Raw genomic sequence first — 22,995 nt, forward strand, 5'->3', positions numbered from 1 at the left:
CCATCCTTAATTGAAATCTACTACTACTTTTTAGTCGGAATTAGAACGATACCTATTTATTTTTAGTGGATTCTTGCACATGTTGGAAATTGGACAAAGGAAATGATGCCTGTGACTTTTTCTAAATTAGCTTTCTGGATTTTATTGAAAATATTTCTGCTTCTAGGGAGCCCGTGGGCTTCCTGGTGAGAGAGGACGTGTTGGTGCCCCTGGCCCAGGTGTAAGTGCTCTCATTTTTGTTCATTTCTTTTTCCTTTATAAGCATTTTCTCATGACTACCATTTAACTTTCCACTTGACTCTTCCTCTTTATTTTCTTCATAGGGTGCTCGTGGCAGTGATGGAAGTGTGGGTCCTGTGGGTCCAGCTGTAAGTGTTGACACTGGGGAATTTGGAAGAGATTGAGAGAGGAGGGTGGGAGCTATCTTCTTTGGTAATTTCCTACAAAATAACATTATTTCAGACACTTTGCCAGAGGTTCTGTGAGGTCTTTTGAAGGTTCCATTTTTAAGTATTATAGGCTATAAGTACCTGGGCTTTTGACTGATGTATAAAGTAAAATCTAGCTTACATTGGATACCTTCAATGTCTTCCGTTTGATAAGATCCTAATGACAACAGACTAGCCGTCACTTTTTTCTTTATTGATACCAGATAAGATCAAGTCTCGCTAAGCCACTACAATCTGTTGTTGTTGTTGTTGCTGTTTTCTTAATTTACTTGAAGTAAATTTCTTACCACATCTGTTTTGATTTCAGGGCCCCATTGGTGCTGCTGGCCCTCCAGGCTTCCCAGGCGCCCCTGGTCCCAAGGTAATAACACTGGTGACCATTGTCACTACCTTGATAAACCTTTTACTGTGATGTGAAATATCAGAACTGTGTTTGCAGATAGAAAGGTAATTACAGAACGTTAATTATTCCCTCCCTCCAAAGTACATATAGAATGACCAGTTCTCTCACTCCGAGTTTGAAATTGATCATCTCTCTGCACTTGCACACTCTGAGCATTGATATAGATGGCAATATGGAAAGTGATTTCATGCGGTCCCTATGGGACATACTCCCAAACTAGTCAGGACTGTCTGAGAACAAGAATCAACCACAGAGAGACAGAGGTTAAGTGAAGGTAGTGATAATAGCCAAGATGGCAGAACTAGGCCAGGAAAATAGGAACTCAAACCAAATCTTGTGGTAACGAACCAGATGAGAGAAATGATTGCAATTCTAAAGAAATTTTATAAAACTTGCTGTCCTAAAAACAGAAATATACTGTCTCATTATTTGCTGGCTAATTCCTCAGTATCATTTCCTCTTTTAGGGTGAAATTGGACCTGTGGGTAACCCTGGCCCCTCTGGTCCCGCGGGTCCCCGTGGTGAAGTGGGTCTTCCAGGTCTGTCTGGCCCTGTGGGACCTCCTGTAAGTAGCCATTGTCATTAACCTTATTAATTCAAGTGGAAGAAAGCGGGGGGTTGGGGGGGAGGAGAACAATGAAGACAAGATCAAAGAAGAACAGAAATATTCCAATTAATGAGTGTCCTCCTTTCCTTTCCCTCACAGGGTAACCCTGGAGCAAATGGCCTTGCTGGTGCCAAGGGTGCTGCTGTGAGTACATCTGGGTAGCTAAATTGTGCTGCTGCAGTTTTAAAGGGATGTAATGGGTGCTGCCTCTGCAACCCATGGCCTCCTAACGCTCTGCGCTGTTTTCCTTCCAGGGCCTTCCTGGTGTGGCTGGGGCTCCTGGCCTCCCTGGACCCCGTGGTATTCCTGGGCCTGTTGGAGCTGCTGGTGCTACTGGTGCCAGAGGACTTGTTGTAAGTGGGCATGGCTGTGGTGTCCATCATCCCGAAACACCAGCTCCACCATCGCCTCATCACTGTCTAGACTTGCTCTTGTAATTTTATTATTCCTGTTTTTCCATTTTTAGTTTGTTTCTTATATTAAGTGTATGTAATACATACATACACTTCCTCCTTCTCACACGCACACAGACACACACTCCCTGCTATCTTAGAACATTACCTAATGGTAAATGAGGCAAAGTTCTGCAATGCCGGTTTTGTCCTTTCAACTGAGACCATTTTCCTGTAGGCCATTTAAATATGAACTGGGCTCATCTCTTACAGTACTCGAGCTTCTCTTTACCTTGACCCATAAATATTCCAAGAGATTTGTGTGTGAGAGAGCTTTGACACCGTCTTTTATTGGATCCTAGGGAGAGCCTGGTCCAGCTGGCTCCAAAGGAGAGAGCGGCAACAAGGGTGAGCCTGTAAGTAGCACTATCATCACAGTTTTACGGAGCTCTCCTTTCAGTCTAGTTTCTGTAGCTGGATATGAAACAAAAATTATTTTTCTACTCCCCCGTCTTTTGTTCTTTTCATTAAACAGGGCTCTGCTGGGCCCCAAGGTCCTCCTGGTCCCAGTGGTGAAGAAGGCAAAAGAGGTCCCAATGGAGAATCTGGATCTGCTGGCCCCACAGGACCTCCTGGGCTGAGAGTAGGTTCCAAATGCTCCTGACACCCAGACACATCAGAGGCAAATGATGGCACCCTTCATTGGGAATTGGTCAAAATTACTGAGTGCATTTTCTAGATGAAGGGAGCATCTGTTTTCCATCTGCTTTATTAAGTCAGCGACTTCTAATTTGGTATGTTATAAAAATGGTCTGGAAACACTATTGACCTACTTTTGCGGGATGCTTATCCACGCATTCCTCTGGGGTTCGAGTGAAGTGTTTTGGCTTGGTTTCTGTCCATATCTTCCCCTTAGGGAGGTCATGCCATGTTTTAATAAACTCTGCCTTGTCAGATTCAAGATTTTTTTTAAATTCTTTTCTGTTCCATGTACTTTCTTGCAGGGCAGTCCTGGTTCTCGTGGTCTTCCTGGAGCTGACGGCAGATCTGGTGTCATGGTGCGTTGTCCGTCGCTCATTTCCTGGGAAAGAATTTGATGCTTCTGGTGGTGGGCATGTCATTAGCTTTAGCATCCTCCTCCCCACCCCTTTCTTTTTAATAGGGCCCTCCTGGTAGTCGTGGTGCAACTGGTCCTGCTGGCGTCCGAGGCCCCAATGGAGATGCTGGTCGTCCTGGGGAGCCTGGTCTCATGGGACCCCGAGTAAGTTTCAGATTGATTCTGAGCAAGTCATATCTGACACTGTTTCCTTTTTTAAAGGGTGGGTTAATGTTAAAGATAACAATAAAAACATTGAAAGTAAATTTGTTAGCAGACTTGCTGATGGTTGCCTTTTTAATTTAACTTTATCAAATCTCAGTATTTTCATATACTTAATTAGCTCATAAATTTCCTATTTATTACTTGATACAATGGCTATGAGGTTTTTGGAAGAATAGATCTATTTTAATATACCCAAATTAGGTTGGTTCTCCTATCAACATGAATCTTTTAATCTTAATTTGTGAGTTTTATATAAGGTGTTCATGAAATGTATTAGAACCATACATTATTAGTTTATTAGATTCATAAGTAAAATCATTTTTCCAGCAATTGAAAAGTGCTATAATGTATTCTACAACATACTACTTATGGAAAAATGACCTTTACATCCATAGATACTCTAATCCATAGAAATAGAGTATTTTTTTCGCCTCCATTATCTCATATGAGTGAATATCAGCTGTAATTGTACGATAAGCAAGTAATAGGGACACCAAATACTGCAATAAAAAAAAATCCACTTTGGAAATTGCTTGCTAAAAGTATTAATTTTTCTATTATGAGTTAAATAATATGGCACATTTTGCCCATACAGCATGTTGCTTAACAGTTTCTTGAGATATCTGTAAATGGATCAGTTGCACTAAAATTCAATAAAAAGAAAGGCACAAAAAATAGAAGAAAAATTTCAGAGCTCTTTTCATACCTCCCGGCTAGCGACTAATATCCCTAATGATTTACCCTAGGCAGGCAACAAACAAAAAGTGGAGGAAAAAGTGCTTTTGTGAGATTTCATTTAATTTGAGGCTCAAGTGTGTGAGTGAAAGTGCCAATCTGAAAGCATCCTCGTTTGTTTTATAGGGTCTTCCCGGTTCCCCTGGAAATGTTGGCCCAGCTGGCAAAGAAGGTCCTGCAGTGAGTACTACTCATTTTCCATTATATTTTCAAGGACACTTATTGCACCCTTAACAATTCTGTTTTGTGGCTTATTTATACATGAATGCATTGAAAATAAATATCAGCCACACACATCATCTGGGAACTCAAAGTAATAGATTGTAATTATGGAGTCCAAATGAACACAGGACTGAAAGCAGAGAAGGGAAAAGAACAACATGGCAGGGAGAATTGAAGCAGGTGACAAGGGTTTGAAAAGAGAGTGGAGAGAGGGAAATTGTGTACATATGAGGTGGAATTGGCTGTGTGTGGACTGACATCCTATTTTAAAAAGGAAAATAGACTCATAATTTATTGACCCTTTATGCAAGAAGCTTTATGCATTCAGAAGACTATTCTGTTTCATCCCATGGCAGCATTGTAAGCTTGAGGTTGTGAGACCATGTTGAAGCTGAGTAAACTTCAAATAAACTCTTCTTTCAGGGCCTCCCTGGTATTGACGGCAGGCCTGGCCCAATCGGCCCCGCTGGTGCAAGAGGAGAACCTGGCAACATCGGATTCCCTGGCCCCAAAGGCCCCAGTGTAAGCATCACCACAACTTCCTCTCCCTCAGCACTTTTTGGCCATGTTTCACCAAAACTGTAGTATTTCTCTCCTGCATATCAGTCCAGTCTACCTCAAGGGGGTTCCTTTCAACCCTGGAAAACTGCAGGCCACTTAACACATAAAACTTTCCCTTTAGTGTGTCCTTACACACCTGCTGAAAATCCCTCTCTTGAGTCACATGCTTCTGCAGACATGCAGGTGCAGCTTACTTTATGGAACTGCATGATGCGGGATCATGCCTTAGAGAACAGAATTCAAGCACCAGGAAGCTCAAGAAAATACAAAAGCAAGGAAGACATTAACATTCATAGTCATCATGGTTAATTTGACATTAAATGTGTAAGGTTGTTTTTGTTTTGTTTTGTTTATTATTTTTATTATAGGGTGAGCCTGGCAAAGTTGGTGATAAAGGTCATCCTGGTCTTGCTGGTCCTCGGGTAGGTGCTAATTTCTGTGCAGATCTATTCACGTAGTATTCACCTAAGAAGCACACATCCTTTGAGGCCATCTGCTATAATTCCATCACTTTTATTCCAAGAAGGCATTCCCAAAGGTCGTTTTACTGTCAGAAAATGTCTTTTTTTTAAACCGCACTTATAAGGCAATGATCTATAACAAATCAGAATATATGTTAAGTCAAAAATACAGAAGCATTTAGGTTTTATTTTATTCATCTTGTGATTAAAAGGATATGACGATGTAGTAGTGTTCTCTGGACCTTATAGATTGCCTTCCATTGTAGACTTCCCTTGAGCCACATCAAAAGTTAGAAGACAGTATTTGGGCCTTGGCAGAAACCCCACAATAAGTTAAATTCACGCTAAAATGACAAACTTGTTATGAGGAGGTAACGCATGAGGATTTGAGGCATCTCAAATTGCTTGGCTTGCGGGTGACCATCAGCTTTTCTGTTAAATATTTTTAGGGTGCTCCAGGTCCTGACGGAAACAATGGTGCTCAGGGACCTCCTGGACTACAAGTGAGTATTTCTCTCACTCTTTGCTTTTCTGCACTAGAATGTTATTTAGTGCCTCAAAATGACCATCTCCAATTTCTAGTCCAAAAGTTACACAGCAATAGTGGAATGCATCACTATTTATGCTATCTTTCCTGTCACTTTCAGGGTGTCCAAGGTGGAAAAGGTGAACAGGGTCCTGCTGGTCCTCCAGGCTTTCAGGTAAGTCAACTAAAACATACTAAATACTGCCTTTGGTCAGATTGCCAAGCTGTAAATCACATATCACTCCCCACCCTCCCCCCCAACAGACCAGGATTTCAGAACTGAAGCAAAGAAAGGTGCATTTTTTTCAGAGCAAAATTGTTAGGTAATGCTTTAATAACACACAGTAGCTCTCAGGCTGATATTAGGTAGTGCCCCCAAACCCAGTTATTAGCAAATCCCCTGAATATAGCCGTAAGGTTGAGATTTGTATTTCTTTTCATTTAGGGTCTGCCTGGCCCTGCAGGTACAACTGGTGAAGCTGGCAAACCAGGAGAAAGGGTGAGTAAAACATTGATAGTAAATTCACCCAAACTTGAGAATTTCCCTGTTTAATACCCTACTGCCGTGCAAATATAATAGGTAAAATGAAATTTCATATTTCATATGTTAATGATAGCATTTTGCATATGTTAGTGTTGATGGAGAGAATGAGCCAAGTTACTTATTTTAGTTCAAATTACTTTGTTTAAGGACTGAGTGAAACATAACGTTATGAAAGTAAAATCTATCACTGAATATTTCATTTGATAGCCTTACTTTTTGTATTGTTCTTGGTAATGTTAAAATACAAATCATTTTCTTCCCCATAGTGAAGAAGTAAATGCACTGATTTTCCATCAAACCAGACCCTGAAAGATTGCTTTTAATGTTTTTCTTGGCATTCAGACATGACACTGCTATCCACAATCAGGGCATGAGTTCTGAGTCATTTTCTCTGTAATTGTGATGAATATGCCTCAATTTAGTTACATTCTGTGGCCTAGTCTCCTTTGTCAACAGTGGGGCACATTAAGGAGACAGCTGGTCAGTAATAAAAGAGATACACTTGGGTATACAATTAACTAGGTAATGTACAGAATATGGTAATTTCTATTAAGAGGGCAGCCTGTTATATAGCTAAAAAAAGGCAATGTCTGATACAGTTCATTATTATTTATCATATTCTCAAAGGAGTTTTGTCACTTTTTTAAAAGCAATAAACTAAATATTGGGAAACTTAAATATTCTGATACCAGGTTTTAGGATAGATACATCTTTGATATCAGTGGAATTCTCTTTCTGTATCTTTCCATACACAACTGAAAGTTCTGTTGTTTTTATCAGTCCATGTACTTAAGCACACATGTAGGTAGAGCCTATCTAGCATTATTTCACTCTTTCAGAACCTTTCAAATATCATAATCATTAGTGAATTTGGGGATCACACATAAATGTCATGCTTTATTTACTCCGTTTTGCCTAGGGCCTCCATGGTGAGTTCGGTCTTCCTGGTCCTGCTGGTCCAAGAGTAAGTGTTATTTAATTAACTTTCATAAATTTCCAACAATGTGTTTTTAAAAGAAGTAGCTTTCTCCTTAAAGCCTCTATAACCTTGCAACAAGTTTCTGATGCTCTTCTGTAACCAAATGTAACCTGTAGAGAGCACTAGATCTCTAAGTTGATTGTAGACTTTTTTATTTAGTTGTTCATATTTCCTATTTGATAACAGTGCAGTTATAAGAAACATAAATGAGCTAATATATGTATTATAATTGGTGATTTATATAGACACAAATGATATATTTATGACTGTAGCTCCACTTGAGCCAAAGAAAAGCAATATCTTACTAAGATCTAAAGTCAATTTTTGCAATGTATGTTGATGTTCAAAGTCTAAAGCTGAACTCATGAGTATGACCTTATAAAGAAAAATAAAATAAATAGATTTGCTTTGTCTGTGGGTATTAGCATAACTGGAACAATTAGTTTGCCCCTAAAGTATCCCATTATGTTGCTAGTTACCATATATCTAGGAAGCTCAAACAAAGTTAGTATCAAAAAACCATAGCACCATAAAACCAAGTTAAAACAAGGTCCTTTGAAACAGTTGCAGTGTGGACCTATGCAATAAATATTTTAGGCCATAGAATGCTATGTTACAGTGATATTTAGATGCAAATTGGGAGATAGATCAATAGAAATATATACATATACATATATATCTTCTGTGGAATATTTTAACTGTTACATTATTATTGGGTGAAGTTATAAAAAGGGATTACAAACATGAGAATATCTAATCTTATCTATACTTGGTATTGCTATTCAGCTAAAATGACACAATCTTTTCCTTTGCATACTATGTATAACTGGCATCTATTTTTACCTATGGATCTATCACAGAAAAGACAAAAACAGGAAATGAATTCTAATAGTTTGACATCATATTCAAGAAGCAACAAATCGTGGAGTTGTAGTCATAAAACATTAGAACCAAATAAGACTTTAGAGAATATCTCATCCTGTCCCTTCATTTTACTAGTGGAGAAATTAGGAAAAAAAGAAATTTTAATGTGCTAATAAATGGCAGAATCAGGACTCAAAATCTAATCTCGTGCGAACAGCATCTCTGAAAGTGATGAACAGTGCAACCCTCTAATCCCTTTTTACAGGGGGAACGTGGTCCCCCAGGCCAGAGTGGTGCTGCTGGTCCTCCTGGTCCTATTGGAAGCCGAGGTCCTTCTGGACCCCCAGGGCCTGATGGAAACAAGGTAAAACCTTATGTTTATATATTGCTGGTTTGGCCCAGTCTACCCTAGAATAAGTAGACCCTTTACAAAGGAAGAATTGTTTCTCAGATTTGTATTTATTTCTGGTTCTGTGATGATTCCCATCTCAATAAATAGCCATCTGATTCCAGTGGACCTGAATTATAAAAGAAAACTGGGTGGGGGTGGGCTGGGGCTCTCAGTGTTCTACAAACATAAATGAATTGGTATGTGTTTTCATCCTTTTCTCATCACACTGTTGATGCTTTTGTTTTAATCTGGAAACATAATATACATTTAGACATTAGTTTTAGAGAGAAAACTTTTACCTTTTCAATTCTGTAGAGTAAAATTTTTAAAAGTAGTCTAAATTTTAATAATCAGAGACTTGATGATGATGAAAATTAAGCCACCCCCAAAAATACAAGTCTGAAAATTTGTGTTCCAAAATAGAATCTGTGGTTTAGATTTTGAAATAGGTGGAATTATACATTTCTGAAAGACAGATTGTTTTAACCACAATAAAAAGAAGGCAACTCATATTAGTTCTGATTCTTACCTTTAAGGAAAAAAACATAAAGATTAGTTGCAAAACTCTATTGTAGTATGTGGAAGAACATTATTAAGAAAAAAATTAAAAGATATGAGGGAGAGAGGAAATAAGAAAAGAGATATGGTTCTGTGAGGTCCTACTTTCAAAGGGATCTATTTATCTCAGAAAGTAGGCAACACGTTTTAAGTGTGTAGAATTGTAAGGCTTTGTATAAAAATGGAAGCTATAGTCTCCACTCTTAAAGAGATTAAAACGCAAACATCTCCCCAGTTGATGAGGTCTCTTGCCATGTTTCCTATCTGGGCTAAGAGACTTACCCTTGAAATGTGTTTGTGAGCAAACATTCTTCACTCTCTACTTGCCATTGTCCTATCCTTTTATTATTTTCTGTACCCTCCTTCCTTAAGAGGATTGGGAGCAGATTATTGAGGAATCACAGCCACCCACTCCTACTACCCTCTTCTCTTTAGTGACCGTGTCATTAATAGCATCTCCCTCCTTTCAGTAGCTCTCCTTTGTGTCTCTAAGCAGACAAGAATGCTGTCTATTAAATGTTTAAATTGGAGTCCTTCAAGAGTTTGAGTCTTCATTTTCTTCTTTCACCACTGAAATAATTGACTTCACGTGTGTTAAATTCCAGGGTGAACCTGGTGTGGTTGGTGCTGCGGGCACTGCCGGTCCCTCTGGTCCTAGTGGACTCCCAGGAGAGAGGGGTGCTGCAGGTGTACCTGGAGGCAAGGGAGAAAAGGTACTTGCCCAGTGTTGGGACTTAATACATATTGTTAATAAACTCTAGCAAAAAAAAAGGATGCACTAGGGTGTCCAATTGTTTACGATGCTTGGCAGGTGGTCAGGTAGCATTTTGGTATCAATCTATGTACATTTTGCTCTGCCATCTAGCACCTATGCATTTCTAAACTCTCTAATCTGGCAAAATTGCTTGCTACCATGGAATTTCACGCAAACAGATGGTGTTGAGTAATACATGAGGCTCATTTTAATGCCACTAACAATAATGTTTCATCCTGCCCTAATTAATGGGAAGAAGCTATATTGAACAGCTGTCAACCGTGCTGCTGCATTAGTTATGTGATAAGAGTGATCGGGCACTGCTGCCCACTGTGATGTTGCCTTATAATTCTGTCCACACCAATTTGTACCTTGCTTGATTATGCTTCAGGAGCGTGTATGGAAATTAGAAAAGAATGTTTGGCAATAATCTAGAAAGGGCCTTGAATTATTTTTTTCCTTTTTTTTTTTTTTCTCATTCAACAACCTGTAGAATGGTAGGGAATCAAGACATTACTAGAAGTCTCAAATGACTGAAGATATTATAGCATCTTCTATAAAAACACTTTGGATTAATTTTGATTCAAAAATTTGGTTGGAAAATAAAAAGCTGCTCTTTCTTTCTACTTTCAGGGTGAAACTGGTCTCAGAGGTGAAGTTGGTAACCCTGGCAGAGATGGTGCTCGTGTGAGTGAATTTTGTTTGAATGTTTGTTTGTACTTAAATTAAAAAATATATATATATTACTCAATTCGAATTGAGAAGATTTCCAAAATACAACTATGAGAAAAAGACTCAAGTTCAGTAAAATAGTATTTCATTCCTTTCTGGATCTACAACTAATAATATCACTTTTCATGCTCCAAAAGAAAAATTCAATAGAAATTACCCCTTTAAAAATCAAATCTTCAAACCTTCCCTGGTATTAACTATACCACCTACAAACTACAGACCAAAAGCTATAGGTTTAATAAAACTTAAATGAATGTTTTAAGTGATAATATGTCCTTAAAATTTTAAATCAAAAACAATAATTCTCTTACATTTGAAGAAGTCAGAACCTCTAACAAGGTCCTACAGTTATTCCGCTGTATGCTTTAGGAATTTATCGCTCAAAGACCAGCCCCAAAAGTCAGCTGTTAATGCCATGGAGATGCCAAAGATAACCTCATAAAGATATAATTACCCTACCTAGGGCAGAAGAGTATCATGGCCCCTCCACGCCACAGTCTGCCTTGGTTCTTTCTTCTCACCTCTCCCTCAGAGCTGATAACTCACTGTAGCACATTCGTGACAGTCCTGCCTTTGAATCACACAGTTCTAGCAGTTCCAAACAAGCCTACTCATTTGCTTCTCTCCAGGGAATTTCACAAGAGCAGAGAGTTCAGCTCTTCCAAATTCCTAAATTTCCCCGGACTTACACATTTCCATAACCTTTATTACTGGGGTACTCTTCTCTTGAGAGTAGCATCTATTAGTCTTGATAATCAGAACTGAAATGCATCAGAGGCTTTCTTGATATACAACCAGAGCATGCCATAAAAGTGTTCAGTGACTGTATAATCACAACAAAGAGGAATGAAAAGGTTCGCATTTGATGGAATGGAGTATTATTAAGAAGACATGTTTTCTTTTCTGGTCCTAGGGTGCTCCTGGGGCTGTAGGTGCCCCTGGTCCTGCTGGAGCCACAGGTGACCGGGTAAGCATGCATTTTCACTGAGTTGTAACTGTCTGAGTCGATAACAGTATCTAAAATTTCCTTCCTACCCTATGCCCAAAGAGCCTCAGCAATTCATTTTCATGGCCTGGTATAAAGCCCACTTATTTAGAAACCTAGCTGTTGTGATACGGCAGCAGGAAACAAATGCTGTCTGTTTAAACTTCTGTTTCCCTTCCTATAAATGTGCCAGCTATCTGATCTATACTTTAATCCCTATCATTTGTTTTAAAGTCTTTCCCTGTTGCCCATTAACAATATCCTATAGCATCGAGCCTTCTCAAAGCCTTCAATTGTAAAAAATCAATAAAATACATAGTGTGTCCATTTCACATTGAACAGTTCACTTAAAATAGACCTTATTTATTGTATTGCAAAGATTGCAGCAAATAGATCAGTCCTGTGTCCATCTAAAAATTAAAATGTTCTCCTGCTGGTATTGTGGGCACTGATTTATAGTGTTTTTGCAAGTGCACAACCAATATTACTTCAACCCCAAAAATGAATATGGCATTAAGTAGAGTGAGAATCCGGTTCATTTTTCTCGGTGAGATGTACGTTAGTTATCTCTTTCAAAGCAACTGCAGACTCTAACTATAGCCCACTGTCTACCACTGTTCTCTCTCCCTCTCGCTTCTTTGAGCATCTCTGTGAGGCACATTAACAAACTTCTCTTTGGCCCCATTATAGGGTGAAGCTGGTGCTGCTGGTCCTTCTGGTCCTGCTGGTCCTCGGGGTAGCCCTGTAAGTAGAAACCTGGTCATTTTGGACAATCACACCTCACAACTTTTAGACACTGATGAACCTGGGATTGCTAAGACATTTTTAAATTCCTTTTCCTACCTAGGGTGAACGTGGTGAGGTTGGTCCTGCTGGCCCCAATGGATTTGCTGGTCCCGCTGTGAGTATCACACATGATAAACATTATTCTGAAAACATCCCAAATTGGGGAGTAGACTGAGTCAGAATATCAGAGCTATAACTACCTTCTCCTTTCCAACAGGGTGCTGCTGGTCAACCTGGTGCTAAAGGAGAGAGAGGAGCCAAAGGGCCTAAGGGTGAAAATGGCGTGGTTGGTCCCACAGGCCCCGTTGGAGCTGCTGGCCCATCTGTAAGTTGAGTTCACTATGAACAGCCTGTATAGTTGTTCATGAGATCTTATAATTCAACATACATCAGTCAAGTGCGTAGTATACACCAGGAAATAAACCAGATAGCAGATGATAAAAAATAATAAGAATTAACACTTGCACACTGCTTTACAATCCATAGAAGTTTCATAAATATTGTCTTATTATTTTAATTCTTTGATAACCCCAGAAGGGTGCTAATACTGAAGTAAGAACATTTATTTCATATGACACAGATAATCATTTTTCACTTATAAATTTTCATCTAATAGATATGGGAATGATCCCTTTGAAGAAAAGGGTAACATGTGTAAGAGTTGTTTGTTTTGTGATTTGACCCCATCTTTTTGTTTGCACTTAGGGTCCAAATGGCCCCCCTGGTCCTGCTGGAATTCGTGGTGATGGAGGTCCTCCTGTGAGTATTTAAAATAGACTGTGATCACTTTTCTTTCTTCAGAATCTACTAGGGACAACTCGAAAGTTTTTAAAATTTTGGTAAACTTGGACTATAATACGGAGACTCTTGTGGTTCAAGTTCATTCAATTCAGGGCAATTTTGATATTAAAGTTAAGGTCAGCTACATGGGTTGTTAACTTAATCCCAGCTGGAACTCAGTACAGTATATGTTACTACTGCCTCATTTGACCCCAGGCAGTCTAATTATGAAATGGGTAAAATATTTTTCTGGTGCCCCTTATGTCTTTGTTGATGTACCCTTCTTCTCCCTGACCAAGTCCTTCCCGTTTTCATCCGGTGCTACCACACTGACTGTAGAGACCCAGAGTTCCCGAGGAATTAACTCCACTGACGCCTCTCACTAGACAGTACTTAATGCTCTATGTCATTTGTTGTACCTTCCTCTGTAAGCAACACTATGAGTACTTATTCCCTTAGCACGCAACCATGTAGTTAAGATTGATTAATGTATAGAAAGTGTCTTGTCTTCTTGCTTTTACAACCATTAGATAATATATTAGCATTTCAAAAAAGACCATCAAAGTCTTAATGCAAAATAGAGGGATTGCAACTGGTGGCATGCTGGTAAGCAAGGTGTGGGGAGGAAGGCCTTCAGGGTACTGGTTAATTAATACCCTAAATGAAGCTGCCTACTACCTCCTCCATGGTCCATCCCTGGTCACGTGTTCTGAGGATTCGCCAAAGGAGAAATTCCCATCTTACCCAAATCCCTGGAGTTGGTGTTGACTGGAATTTTAATGTGCTTGGTTCTTAGGGTGTTACTGGCTTCCCTGGTGCTGCTGGACGGACTGGTCCTCCTGGACCTAGTGTAAGTAAATCACTCCAAACACGTGTCTTCATTTACTCTAGCCAAAAGACATGGTCTCTGGTAGAAAACTGGTAAGAAACTCTCTTTGAAAACACATCACTAATATTTGCTATTACTTTCCCAGTCTAAAATCAGTTTTTCTGAGCCATTAAGGCAAAACCATCACAAATTATATTTTATAATATCAGTTTAAGAGGCTTTTATTCATTCAAACACCAGTCCCCTTTCAGGGACGTGGTATCTTTGTTAAAAATAAAAAAACAGAACAGTTCTAGTCACATATCCGATATTTCTATATCTAATTACCCTTTATGGCTAACATTCTGCCTCCGTTGTTAAGATATAATTGTTCCTGAATTTAAAGGTGGTTTGCCCTCTAATTTAATTCTGATTCAGACTCTCCTGTCAGGACTCAAGAGAATTTAATTAATTACCAAGGATTAAGTCTTCCGGTTAACGTTTCAGGGGGAAAAAAAAAAAGTAAAGATGTTGATTTCTTGGAATCCTTTTATAGGTTCATAACAGAAAAATCTTCATCCCCTGTAGGCATTTAATTAAACTTAGTTGAGAGCATATGTGATTCCTCAATTATGAACAAAATACCGTATTGGCTTTCTTCAAAAAGAAATGAGCAGAGTCCTCCAAAACCCGAAGTTCCATTCATTTACAACTAACTCTTGTAACTGTACATAGTTCTGATTCTGATTGCTTCTTCTCACAGAAATTTGCCCTAGACTCTGCCTCAATTATTTGCTTTGTTACAGCCTTAGGAGAAGGAAGATAGGAGTTGCTTCTTTCCTCAAGAAAGAATGTTAAAAAGTCTAAACATTTCTCCCACATGGCCAGGGTGTTATTTTGGTGCATCACACTGTTTACATCTTGGTATCTGGAACCTCTGATACTCTCTTCCAGGTCTCTGATGATTAACAAAAAGTAAACAACCTTGTACATTTGCTCACAGGGTATTACTGGTCCTCCTGGTCCCCCTGGTGCTGCTGGTAAAGAAGGGCTTCGTGGTCCTCGTGGTGACCAAGGTCCAGTTGGCCGAACTGGAGAAACAGGCGCAGTTGGCCTCCCTGGTTTTGCTGGTGAAAAGGGTCCCTCTGGAGAGCCTGGTACTGCTGTAAGTTCAAATTCCACTTTCTTAATACCTTGTGTTGAATTAAAGTAAAGTCCCCACAGACGTCTTCAAGGGGCATATATTTTTTTATGAGTATTGTAGGCTCTCAAATAGAGCTCAGTTGAGCCAGGAAATCTGTCTAGCACACATTAGGTGCCATGTCTTCAGCAGATGTTCAGAAAGCACATAATAGGGATGACGATACATGAGGGAACTCACTGTTTTATCATAACAGCCTCTTAAGCTGTTGAGAGCAATTTACTGGTATCAGATTGGAATAGAATCCCATTGCTGTGGACATCCTACTGTAAAGTAATCAATCTCAGTAAGCTATCAATTCCTTAAGCATGCACTATCCAGTGTTATTGCTACTCTGAAAGGTGGCTTTATTAGACCTTAAAAGCCAAGGTCAAAATTTGGTTCCCTGCATAGATTCTATGAAAACTCTATTCCCAAGTGGCTTCATTAATCTCAACCACATATTTTTACATGTTGTGCCATTGGTCTCAAGGAGGAACTAGGTACAAAAATTATACATGCCAAGATGTAATAAACTCATTGTCATCACTAGAGAAAAGATATCCAAGGATGTGTTCTACTAATAGATCACTAGCCTTTTTCTAAACTGAGGACAGCTCATTCTGACAATCCTCAAGCCAACCTGTGTTATCACCTAGAGTCTTACCAGCAATACTAAGTATTTTACCTCTTGTTTAGGGACCTCCTGGTACCCCAGGTCCTCAGGGTCAACTTGGCACTCCTGGTATTCTGGGTCTCCCTGGCTCTCGAGGTGAACGTGGTCTACCTGGTGTTGCTGGTGCTGTGGTGAGTGTTTGACACCATTCTGATTCTCCTTAACATAATAAAAGATTTTAAAAGCTGCCAATTCAGATGTGACAGATTGATCACTGAATAATTCCACTTAAGATTTTTATTCATGGCATTTTCTTTATACAGATCACATGTCACTTATCTAAGAAGCTTTAATACCACCTTATTCAGACACACACTATACACAGCTTAACATTATGCAGAATGATTTTTGTTCTTTCTACACACTTAAGAACGATATAAGCTCTAATTGCATTTACTCTGCAACATGAATTGTTGGCATCATTTATCCTCTAGGAAGGATGAAACTCTGGAAGTTCTGAATCATTCCGTTAAACCTTATATGTGACAGCAACTAGGAACCATCTCATCTCCATAGACTCTATCAACTGTATGAATTCATTTCATTTGGGATATTGGATGAAACAAGGCTCAGCCTTTTACAGAGCAACAGTCCATAATTATATAAAGCTGACCATTTAAGTGTGTAGAAGGAGGGCAGGATGACACTAATGATACCTCTTAACATTTTCTGTCCCATTCAAATTCAATTTACCTTCTCTCTTCAAACTAAAATCTCCTGGCTAGGGTTGTTTTTGGAGGGTAAGGTTAGCATTCCATGACATGAGAGGAATGTTGTTTTATCTTTTCTGCCTCTTTAGGGTGAACCTGGTCCTCTTGGCATCTCAGGCCCTCCTGGGGCCCGTGGTCCCCCTGGAGCTGTGGGTAGTCCTGGAGTCAATGGTGCTCCTGGTGAAGCTGGTCGTGATGTGAGTCTAACACTTGATTTGTAAAATTAAAACAAGGAGGATTTCATTATGTGTGACTTTAGGTCCACTTGTTCCAAGTTTCTGAACAAGATGGTCTGTTTCTGCATACTATCTAAATGTAATGACTGCTTCGAGTATTGAAAATGTGAAAAACTATCTGGGCTGGGGAATGGGCCTTTAACTAGCACTCTTTAAAACTGGGACCAAATATTAAAAACATCTCTTAAAAAATATATAGATTGTCAGATTCTTCTTACTTTTTAGCAGTCTGAAAGGGGGTTCACTCTTGAGTACTGGGAGGGAAGAAGGCTGAGTAGCCAAAACATAGGGGCTGCTGGATAGCACAGCCTCACAGGGGCCTTAACTTGCATGGTGTCTTCACAGGGCAACCCTGGGAGTGATGGTCCCCCAGGTCGTGATGGTCAACCTGGACACAAGGTCAGTATACTTCGTCATCTTTCTCTAATTTATTTTTATTTTCTTTTCTTGTTTGGGGTTTTTGTTTGTTTGTTTTGTTTTGGGTGGCTGGTGCCGGGATCCGAACCCTTGACCTTGATGTTATAACACCATGCTCTAACCAACTGAGCTAACTGGCCAGCCATATTTCTCTAATTTAAAAGCGATTAAAATTCAAGCCAAATTGATGCTAAGTTTCATTTTGCCTTGGGTAGGGAGAACGTGGCTACCCTGGCAACATTGGTCCCACTGGCACTGTGGGTGCACCTGGTCCTCAAGGCTCTGTGGGTCCTGCTGGCAAACATGGAAACCGTGGTGAACCTGTAAGTTTGTGAACATAAGTCCCTTGATGCTGTTATCCTCATGGGCTTCACTTCTGACTTCCCCATACTTGGTGATGGTCGGGGCTAGGGGAGAGGGATAGTGGGCTTGGCTGATGAGTTGTGTTTTTCTTTTCTAATTCACAGGGTCCTGTGGGTCCCGTTGGTCCTGTCGGTTCTGTTGGTCCAAGAGGTCCTAGTGTATGTACATGGAGAAGATTTCTTACAAATTAGCATTTTGGGAGAATCATTCAAAACTGTCAGTTAAGAAAATAAATAATATATAGGCTAGACTCCGTACTTCTTTAAAATTTTAGTCCCTGGTCAGAATTGATACAAATGACTTCATCTATTTTATGTCTTTTCTGCTTGTTTGTTTTAAATAATCATAAGGATCTAGCCACTTTATAGACAACTCAACTAAAGCAGATTACTGGAAGAGGCGAAAGCCCATCTAGACCTTTGCATGGCTTGAGTTATCTTTGGAAATGGATTAAACGCTATTTGTGGAGAAGTGAGAGCCATTTTTAAAAAGGGTAAATGTCCTATCCCTTCTTCTTTTTCTTTACAGGGCCCACAAGGCATTCGAGGTGATAAGGGAGAGCCTGGTGACAAGGGGCCCAGAGGTCTTCCTGGCTTAAAAGGACACGGCGGATTGCAGGGTCTTCCCGGTCTCGCTGTAAGTAAAACGTGGCCATCCCACGTGTGTACCCACCTTCAAGGCCTTCAGCTCAGAAGGATCCTCTTCAAATGTTCGCTGTTCTTGTTCTCAAATGTCCTGCCTCATATTCATTTTCCATTTCTCTGGCTAACTCCATCTCTCTCGGAGATGAAGCTATTTCATCCCAGCATGAAAAGGTGAGGGTTAAGGGAGACAGAAATATACATATATTAAAATCTCCTGGCAACAATGTCCTTCAACCCAACTTAAAATAAATATAATTAGAGGAATGACTAATATTCACTTCTGAAATAGCTTGTGAAAAAATAATTGAATATAATAGACATAATGGGAGAAAAGAGCCCCACTTTACATTTTCAATTTTCTCAATCTGGAGTCCATTGAAACTAAAGTTTTCCATTCAATTTGGAAAAAAAAAACAATCTATTGACACATGTTCTGAAAGTGTGATTTTTTCCTGTCCTCTCTTTAAAGGGTCAGCATGGTGATCAAGGTCCTCCTGGCACTGTGGGTCCCGCTGGTCCTAGGGTAGGTGATTTCAAAAGATGATTCACCTCTGAATCAAGGCAAATGCTGGCAGTGAGCCCCAGGCGGCTGCTGTTCTGCAGGGCTTCACTGGTTCACACACACTGGTGTCCTTCTTCCTTAGGGCCCTGCCGGTCCTTCTGGCCCTGCTGGCAAAGATGGTCGCACTGGACATCCCGGCGCAGTTGGACCTGCTGGCATTCGAGGCTCTCAGGGTAACCAAGGTCCTGCTGTAAGTATGATTTGGGGAAATAACAAAGAACATCACTGACCTAAGGAACATTTTCTTCAGACTAAATCAAGACAATTACGGCAACACATTACAATAGCCCCACTTCAATATACCTTCTAAAATACCTGAAAATTGTCTGTATGCAACATGCTTTTAAGTCCATCACTGCAAGTGTACCTGGGAGCAAGTTATTTAATTACACTACTTACTAGAACATGCTTTTGTATGAAGCTCAACTAAAATCTGATTTGAATTTCTCTGCATTGATGTCTCTTACTGTAACCAAATTCAAAGCCTCTGTTCTCTCACTTTCACCTTTGCAGGGCCCTCCTGGTCCCCCTGGCCCTCCTGGGCCTCCCGGTGTCAGTGGTGGCGGTTACGACTTTGGTTATGATGGAGACTTCTACAGGGCTGACCAGCCTCGCTCACCACCTTCTCTCAGACCCAAGGATTATGAAGTTGATGCAACTCTGAAATCTCTCAACAACCAGATTGAGACCCTTCTTACTCCTGAAGGCTCTAGGAAGAACCCAGCTCGCACATGCCGTGACTTGAGACTCAGCCACCCAGAGTGGAGCAGCGGTAGGTTGAGATGTCCTAACCAGACTGACCCTTCTCACAAGTTGAGCTTTTCAAAACCAGTTCCCACTGGCATTTAAAATGAAAATGTATTTGGGTAAAAATTACATGATATGAGATCATATCCAATTAATGAAGCATCTTTTTTTTTATTCCAACCAGGACCCATACTCAAGCTTTTCTTAATATATATTTTTGCCCTTTTTATGGTAATAAGTTCCCTGATTTGATTTTCCATGGAGGAGAGGAGAGAAGGAATTGACTAATCTTGAAAATAGCAAACCTCTTCCTGTTAAATGTGGGGTAGATAATATAACTGTACAATGTTACTTATAGGAATCAATTTCTTTAACTAGTTATTATTAGAATCTATGTTCTTCTCAGTAAGAAGTTTTATGATCTGGGTCTTGTTTTTTTAAAAGGTTACTACTGGATTGACCCTAACCAAGGATGCACTATGGATGCTATCAAAGTATACTGTGATTTCTCTACTGGTGAAACCTGCATCCGAGCCCAACCTGAAAACATCCCAGCCAAGAACTGGTACAGGAGCTCCAAGGCCAACAAATACGTCTGGTTAGGAGAAACTATTAATGGTGGTACCCAGGTGAGGAATCCTGCAAACATTTCTTCTACTAAATAATATTTTGTTAGGATTGTTTGCTTTTTAATTATTTTTTAAACCCTTACCAAAATGGGCTTATTAAAAGAAACTGCTCTTTCTTCACATTCCAATTCTGTCCTAGATTGCACATTAAAAGGTGGATTGATTGTATACAGCCATATAATTCAAAGTTATTATTTAAATTTGACTTAATTGATAATCTTTGGAGAAACTGACTAATGTCATTTAATGTGAAGGAGCATTAGCCAGCCCATAGCTCCATACCATTACATATGCATTTTCAGAGCATGAGCAGCTTTGTTGAATTTTTAATCGAACTTTTTCACCAACTTTATTGAATGCCTACTGGAATTCAGCAAATTACAGAATTAAAGGAAAAGGTCTGAATCTGTATCTCCTTGTTCTTATTCTAAAGAAGAAACATACACATGAAAGCTTTACTGAACAGGTACCTTTTTTAGATGACTTTGCCTCAGCCTGGTAGGTCTTATGTCCATCTAGGTAACTGATGCTTCAAAGACAAGTGAATTGAGTTTCCTTACAAAGTACCCTCTTCCTTAGGCTTGGATCTGAGTCCATTATTTCTCCCTCTACCAGACTTTTTTCTTTAATTTGACTCTTAGCATTTGAGTTCTTCCCCAGTGAACTGGAATTTCCATCTTATTCTTTGTAGTTTGAATATAATGTAGAAGGAGTGAGCTCCAAGGAAATGGCTACCCAACTTGCCTTCATGCGCCTGCTGGCCAACCATGCCTCTCAAAACATCACCTACCACTGCAAGAACAGCATTGCATACATGGATGAGGAGACTGGCAACCTGAAGAAGGCTGTCATTCTGCAAGGCTCCAATGATGTTGAACTTGTTGCCGAGGGCAACAGCAGGTTCACTTACACCGTTCTTGTAGATGGCTGCTCTGTAAGTAACAGTGAAATACTGGAATAGCATTTACTCTGGGACGTGAGGTGGGAGGGGTTCTAGCTTAGACCATTAGATGAACAGATGAATGCAAGACCTCATTTGTTCTCTTTTTTCATAAATGTATTTATTTAAATTCACAAGATAAATTCAGAGTGTTCTTATCAGATGTTGCCTTTTGAAATACTGAAATATATACTATGTATGTGTATTAGTTATTTTTTCTTTAATATGAGTTTCTTAAATGGTGATATATGCCCAGAACTTAAAATTTCTGGAAGTTTAAAGGGCTTAAGCTATAATTTATAGTTATGTTTATTTATTTACTTATTTAACTTTCTCTTTATGCTTTCTTTATAATACGCTATAAATAGGAGAAAAATTAAATTTACTAATAGCAATACCGCATACTTACCCGACCCACCCCACCCCCTGCCCCGCCCAGACACACCAATCCTAAAAATTATATTGTAGAAATAAGCATTTGGAATGTGTGTTGAAATGTTTTTTAAAAATTAGACTGAGAGGAAATCCTTCCCCCTAAAGACACTCTTGATGCTGCTGTTTAAAAGATGAGCTTGTTGATTTGGAACACACTTCTTCAGAATAACACAAACAAGCTAAAAAAAAATGGTTCCTATAAAACCTAACATTCAGATGGTATCGGATTCAGAAATAGTGATATTTTATGTACCTTTTTTCTTCTCTCTTTTAAACAGAAAAAGACAAATGAATGGGGAAAGACAATCATCGAATACAAAACAAATAAGCCATCTCGCCTGCCCTTCCTTGATATTGCAACCTTGGACATTGGCGGTGCTGACCAAGAATTCATTGTGGACGTTGGCCCAGCCTGTTTCAAATAAATGAACTCAACCTAAATTAAAAAAAAATAAGAAATCCGAAAAAACGTTCTCTCTTTGCCATTTCTTCTTCTTTTTTAACTGAAAGCTGAATCCTTCCATTTCTTCTGCACATCTACTTGCTTAAATTGTGGGCAAAAGAGAAGGGGAAGGATTGATCAGAGCATTGTGCAATACGATTGAAATCACTCCCTCTCCCTCCCCCTTCCCCAAAAGATTTGAAATTTTTTCCAACACTCTTACATTTGTTGTGGAAAATGTCAACCTTTGTAAGAAATCCAGAATAAAAATTGAAAAATAAAATAAAAACCATGAACATGTGCACCACTTGTGGCTTCTGAATATCTTCCACTGAGGGAAGTTTAAATCCCAAACTTCCAAAGGTTTAAACTACCTCAAAACACTTTTCTGTGAGTGTGATCCACATCATTAGGTGCTGACCTAGACAGAGACGAACTGAGGTACTTGTCTTTCTTGTTCTAATACAAAGGTGCTAATTAATAGTATTTCAGATACTTGAAGAATGTCAATGGTGCTAGAAGAATTTGAGAAGAAATACTGCTCTGTATTGAGTTGTATTGTGTGTTTTTTCATTTGATTTAGCATCAGTATTTTCCATCTTACCGCCAATAAAAAATATGCAGATCATTTGCCCAAAGTTGTCCTCTTCTTCAGATTCAGTATTTGTTCTTTGCCAGTCTCATTTTCATTCTCTTCCATGGTTCCAAAAAAGCCCTGTTTCTTGGACAAGCCAAAAAATTAAATTGTACCTATTTTGTATATGTGAGATGTTTAAATAAATTGTGGAAAAAAAATGAAATAAAGCATGTTTGGTTTTCCAAAAGAAAATATTGAGTAAAATTCCTTGCTTCAATGCTCTTTGCAACATATATATGCATCTCTAACAGCCGTTAGATCAAGTGCCTCTCATTAGAAAGAAATTATGCAAAAAGGGCAGTTTTGTACAGTAGAAAGAGCAGAGAACGAGGACCCAGGAGATCTGAGCTCCAATTCTGGTCGTGCTCCTTGTGGCTGAATAACCTTGAGCCTCTGAGTCTCTGTGTTTCAGTTTCCATATATATAAAATGGGGAAGACTCCTTCTCTGCACTATTAAAACATTTGCCCTACTCAAAATATATAACACTTAAGCAACATGGCACTGTTGGCCTAAGTTT

The 22,995-nt window shown here is 39.3% G+C and overlaps 1 protein-coding gene across 1 annotated transcript in view; it reads left to right on the forward strand.

Moving 5' to 3' along the window:
* The window catches only part of COL1A2 (collagen, type I, alpha 2), a 35,436-nt gene extending 12,768 nt beyond the window's left edge, over positions 1–22,668 (forward strand). Inside the window, exons 14-52 of the mRNA XM_008571649.1 lie at positions 167–220; positions 324–368; positions 757–810; positions 1,319–1,417; positions 1,559–1,603; positions 1,714–1,812; positions 2,214–2,267; positions 2,387–2,494; positions 2,856–2,909; positions 3,014–3,112; positions 4,034–4,087; positions 4,553–4,651; positions 5,059–5,112; positions 5,601–5,654; positions 5,799–5,852; positions 6,123–6,176; positions 7,141–7,185; positions 8,330–8,428; positions 9,619–9,726; positions 10,401–10,454; positions 11,413–11,466; positions 12,175–12,228; positions 12,332–12,385; positions 12,488–12,595; positions 12,976–13,029; positions 13,847–13,900; positions 14,862–15,023; positions 15,738–15,845; positions 16,514–16,621; positions 17,006–17,059; positions 17,293–17,400; positions 17,545–17,598; positions 17,969–18,076; positions 18,554–18,607; positions 18,729–18,836; positions 19,160–19,418; positions 19,838–20,022; positions 20,714–20,956; positions 21,676–22,668. Of these exons, the coding sequence (XP_008569871.1) occupies positions 167–220; positions 324–368; positions 757–810; positions 1,319–1,417; positions 1,559–1,603; positions 1,714–1,812; positions 2,214–2,267; positions 2,387–2,494; positions 2,856–2,909; positions 3,014–3,112; positions 4,034–4,087; positions 4,553–4,651; positions 5,059–5,112; positions 5,601–5,654; positions 5,799–5,852; positions 6,123–6,176; positions 7,141–7,185; positions 8,330–8,428; positions 9,619–9,726; positions 10,401–10,454; positions 11,413–11,466; positions 12,175–12,228; positions 12,332–12,385; positions 12,488–12,595; positions 12,976–13,029; positions 13,847–13,900; positions 14,862–15,023; positions 15,738–15,845; positions 16,514–16,621; positions 17,006–17,059; positions 17,293–17,400; positions 17,545–17,598; positions 17,969–18,076; positions 18,554–18,607; positions 18,729–18,836; positions 19,160–19,418; positions 19,838–20,022; positions 20,714–20,956; positions 21,676–21,822 (3,462 nt within the window). The 3' untranslated portion in view covers positions 21,823–22,668. The remainder of the gene's footprint in view (positions 1–166; positions 221–323; positions 369–756; positions 811–1,318; positions 1,418–1,558; positions 1,604–1,713; positions 1,813–2,213; positions 2,268–2,386; positions 2,495–2,855; positions 2,910–3,013; positions 3,113–4,033; positions 4,088–4,552; positions 4,652–5,058; positions 5,113–5,600; positions 5,655–5,798; positions 5,853–6,122; positions 6,177–7,140; positions 7,186–8,329; positions 8,429–9,618; positions 9,727–10,400; positions 10,455–11,412; positions 11,467–12,174; positions 12,229–12,331; positions 12,386–12,487; positions 12,596–12,975; positions 13,030–13,846; positions 13,901–14,861; positions 15,024–15,737; positions 15,846–16,513; positions 16,622–17,005; positions 17,060–17,292; positions 17,401–17,544; positions 17,599–17,968; positions 18,077–18,553; positions 18,608–18,728; positions 18,837–19,159; positions 19,419–19,837; positions 20,023–20,713; positions 20,957–21,675) is intronic.
* The last annotated feature ends 327 nt before the right edge of the window (positions 22,669–22,995 follow it).

The sequence above is a fragment of the Galeopterus variegatus genome, unplaced genomic scaffold (assembly GCF_000696425.1).
Source record: "Galeopterus variegatus unplaced genomic scaffold, G_variegatus-3.0.2 Scaffold43, whole genome shotgun sequence".
Classification (NCBI taxonomy): domain Eukaryota; kingdom Metazoa; phylum Chordata; class Mammalia; order Dermoptera; family Cynocephalidae; genus Galeopterus; species Galeopterus variegatus.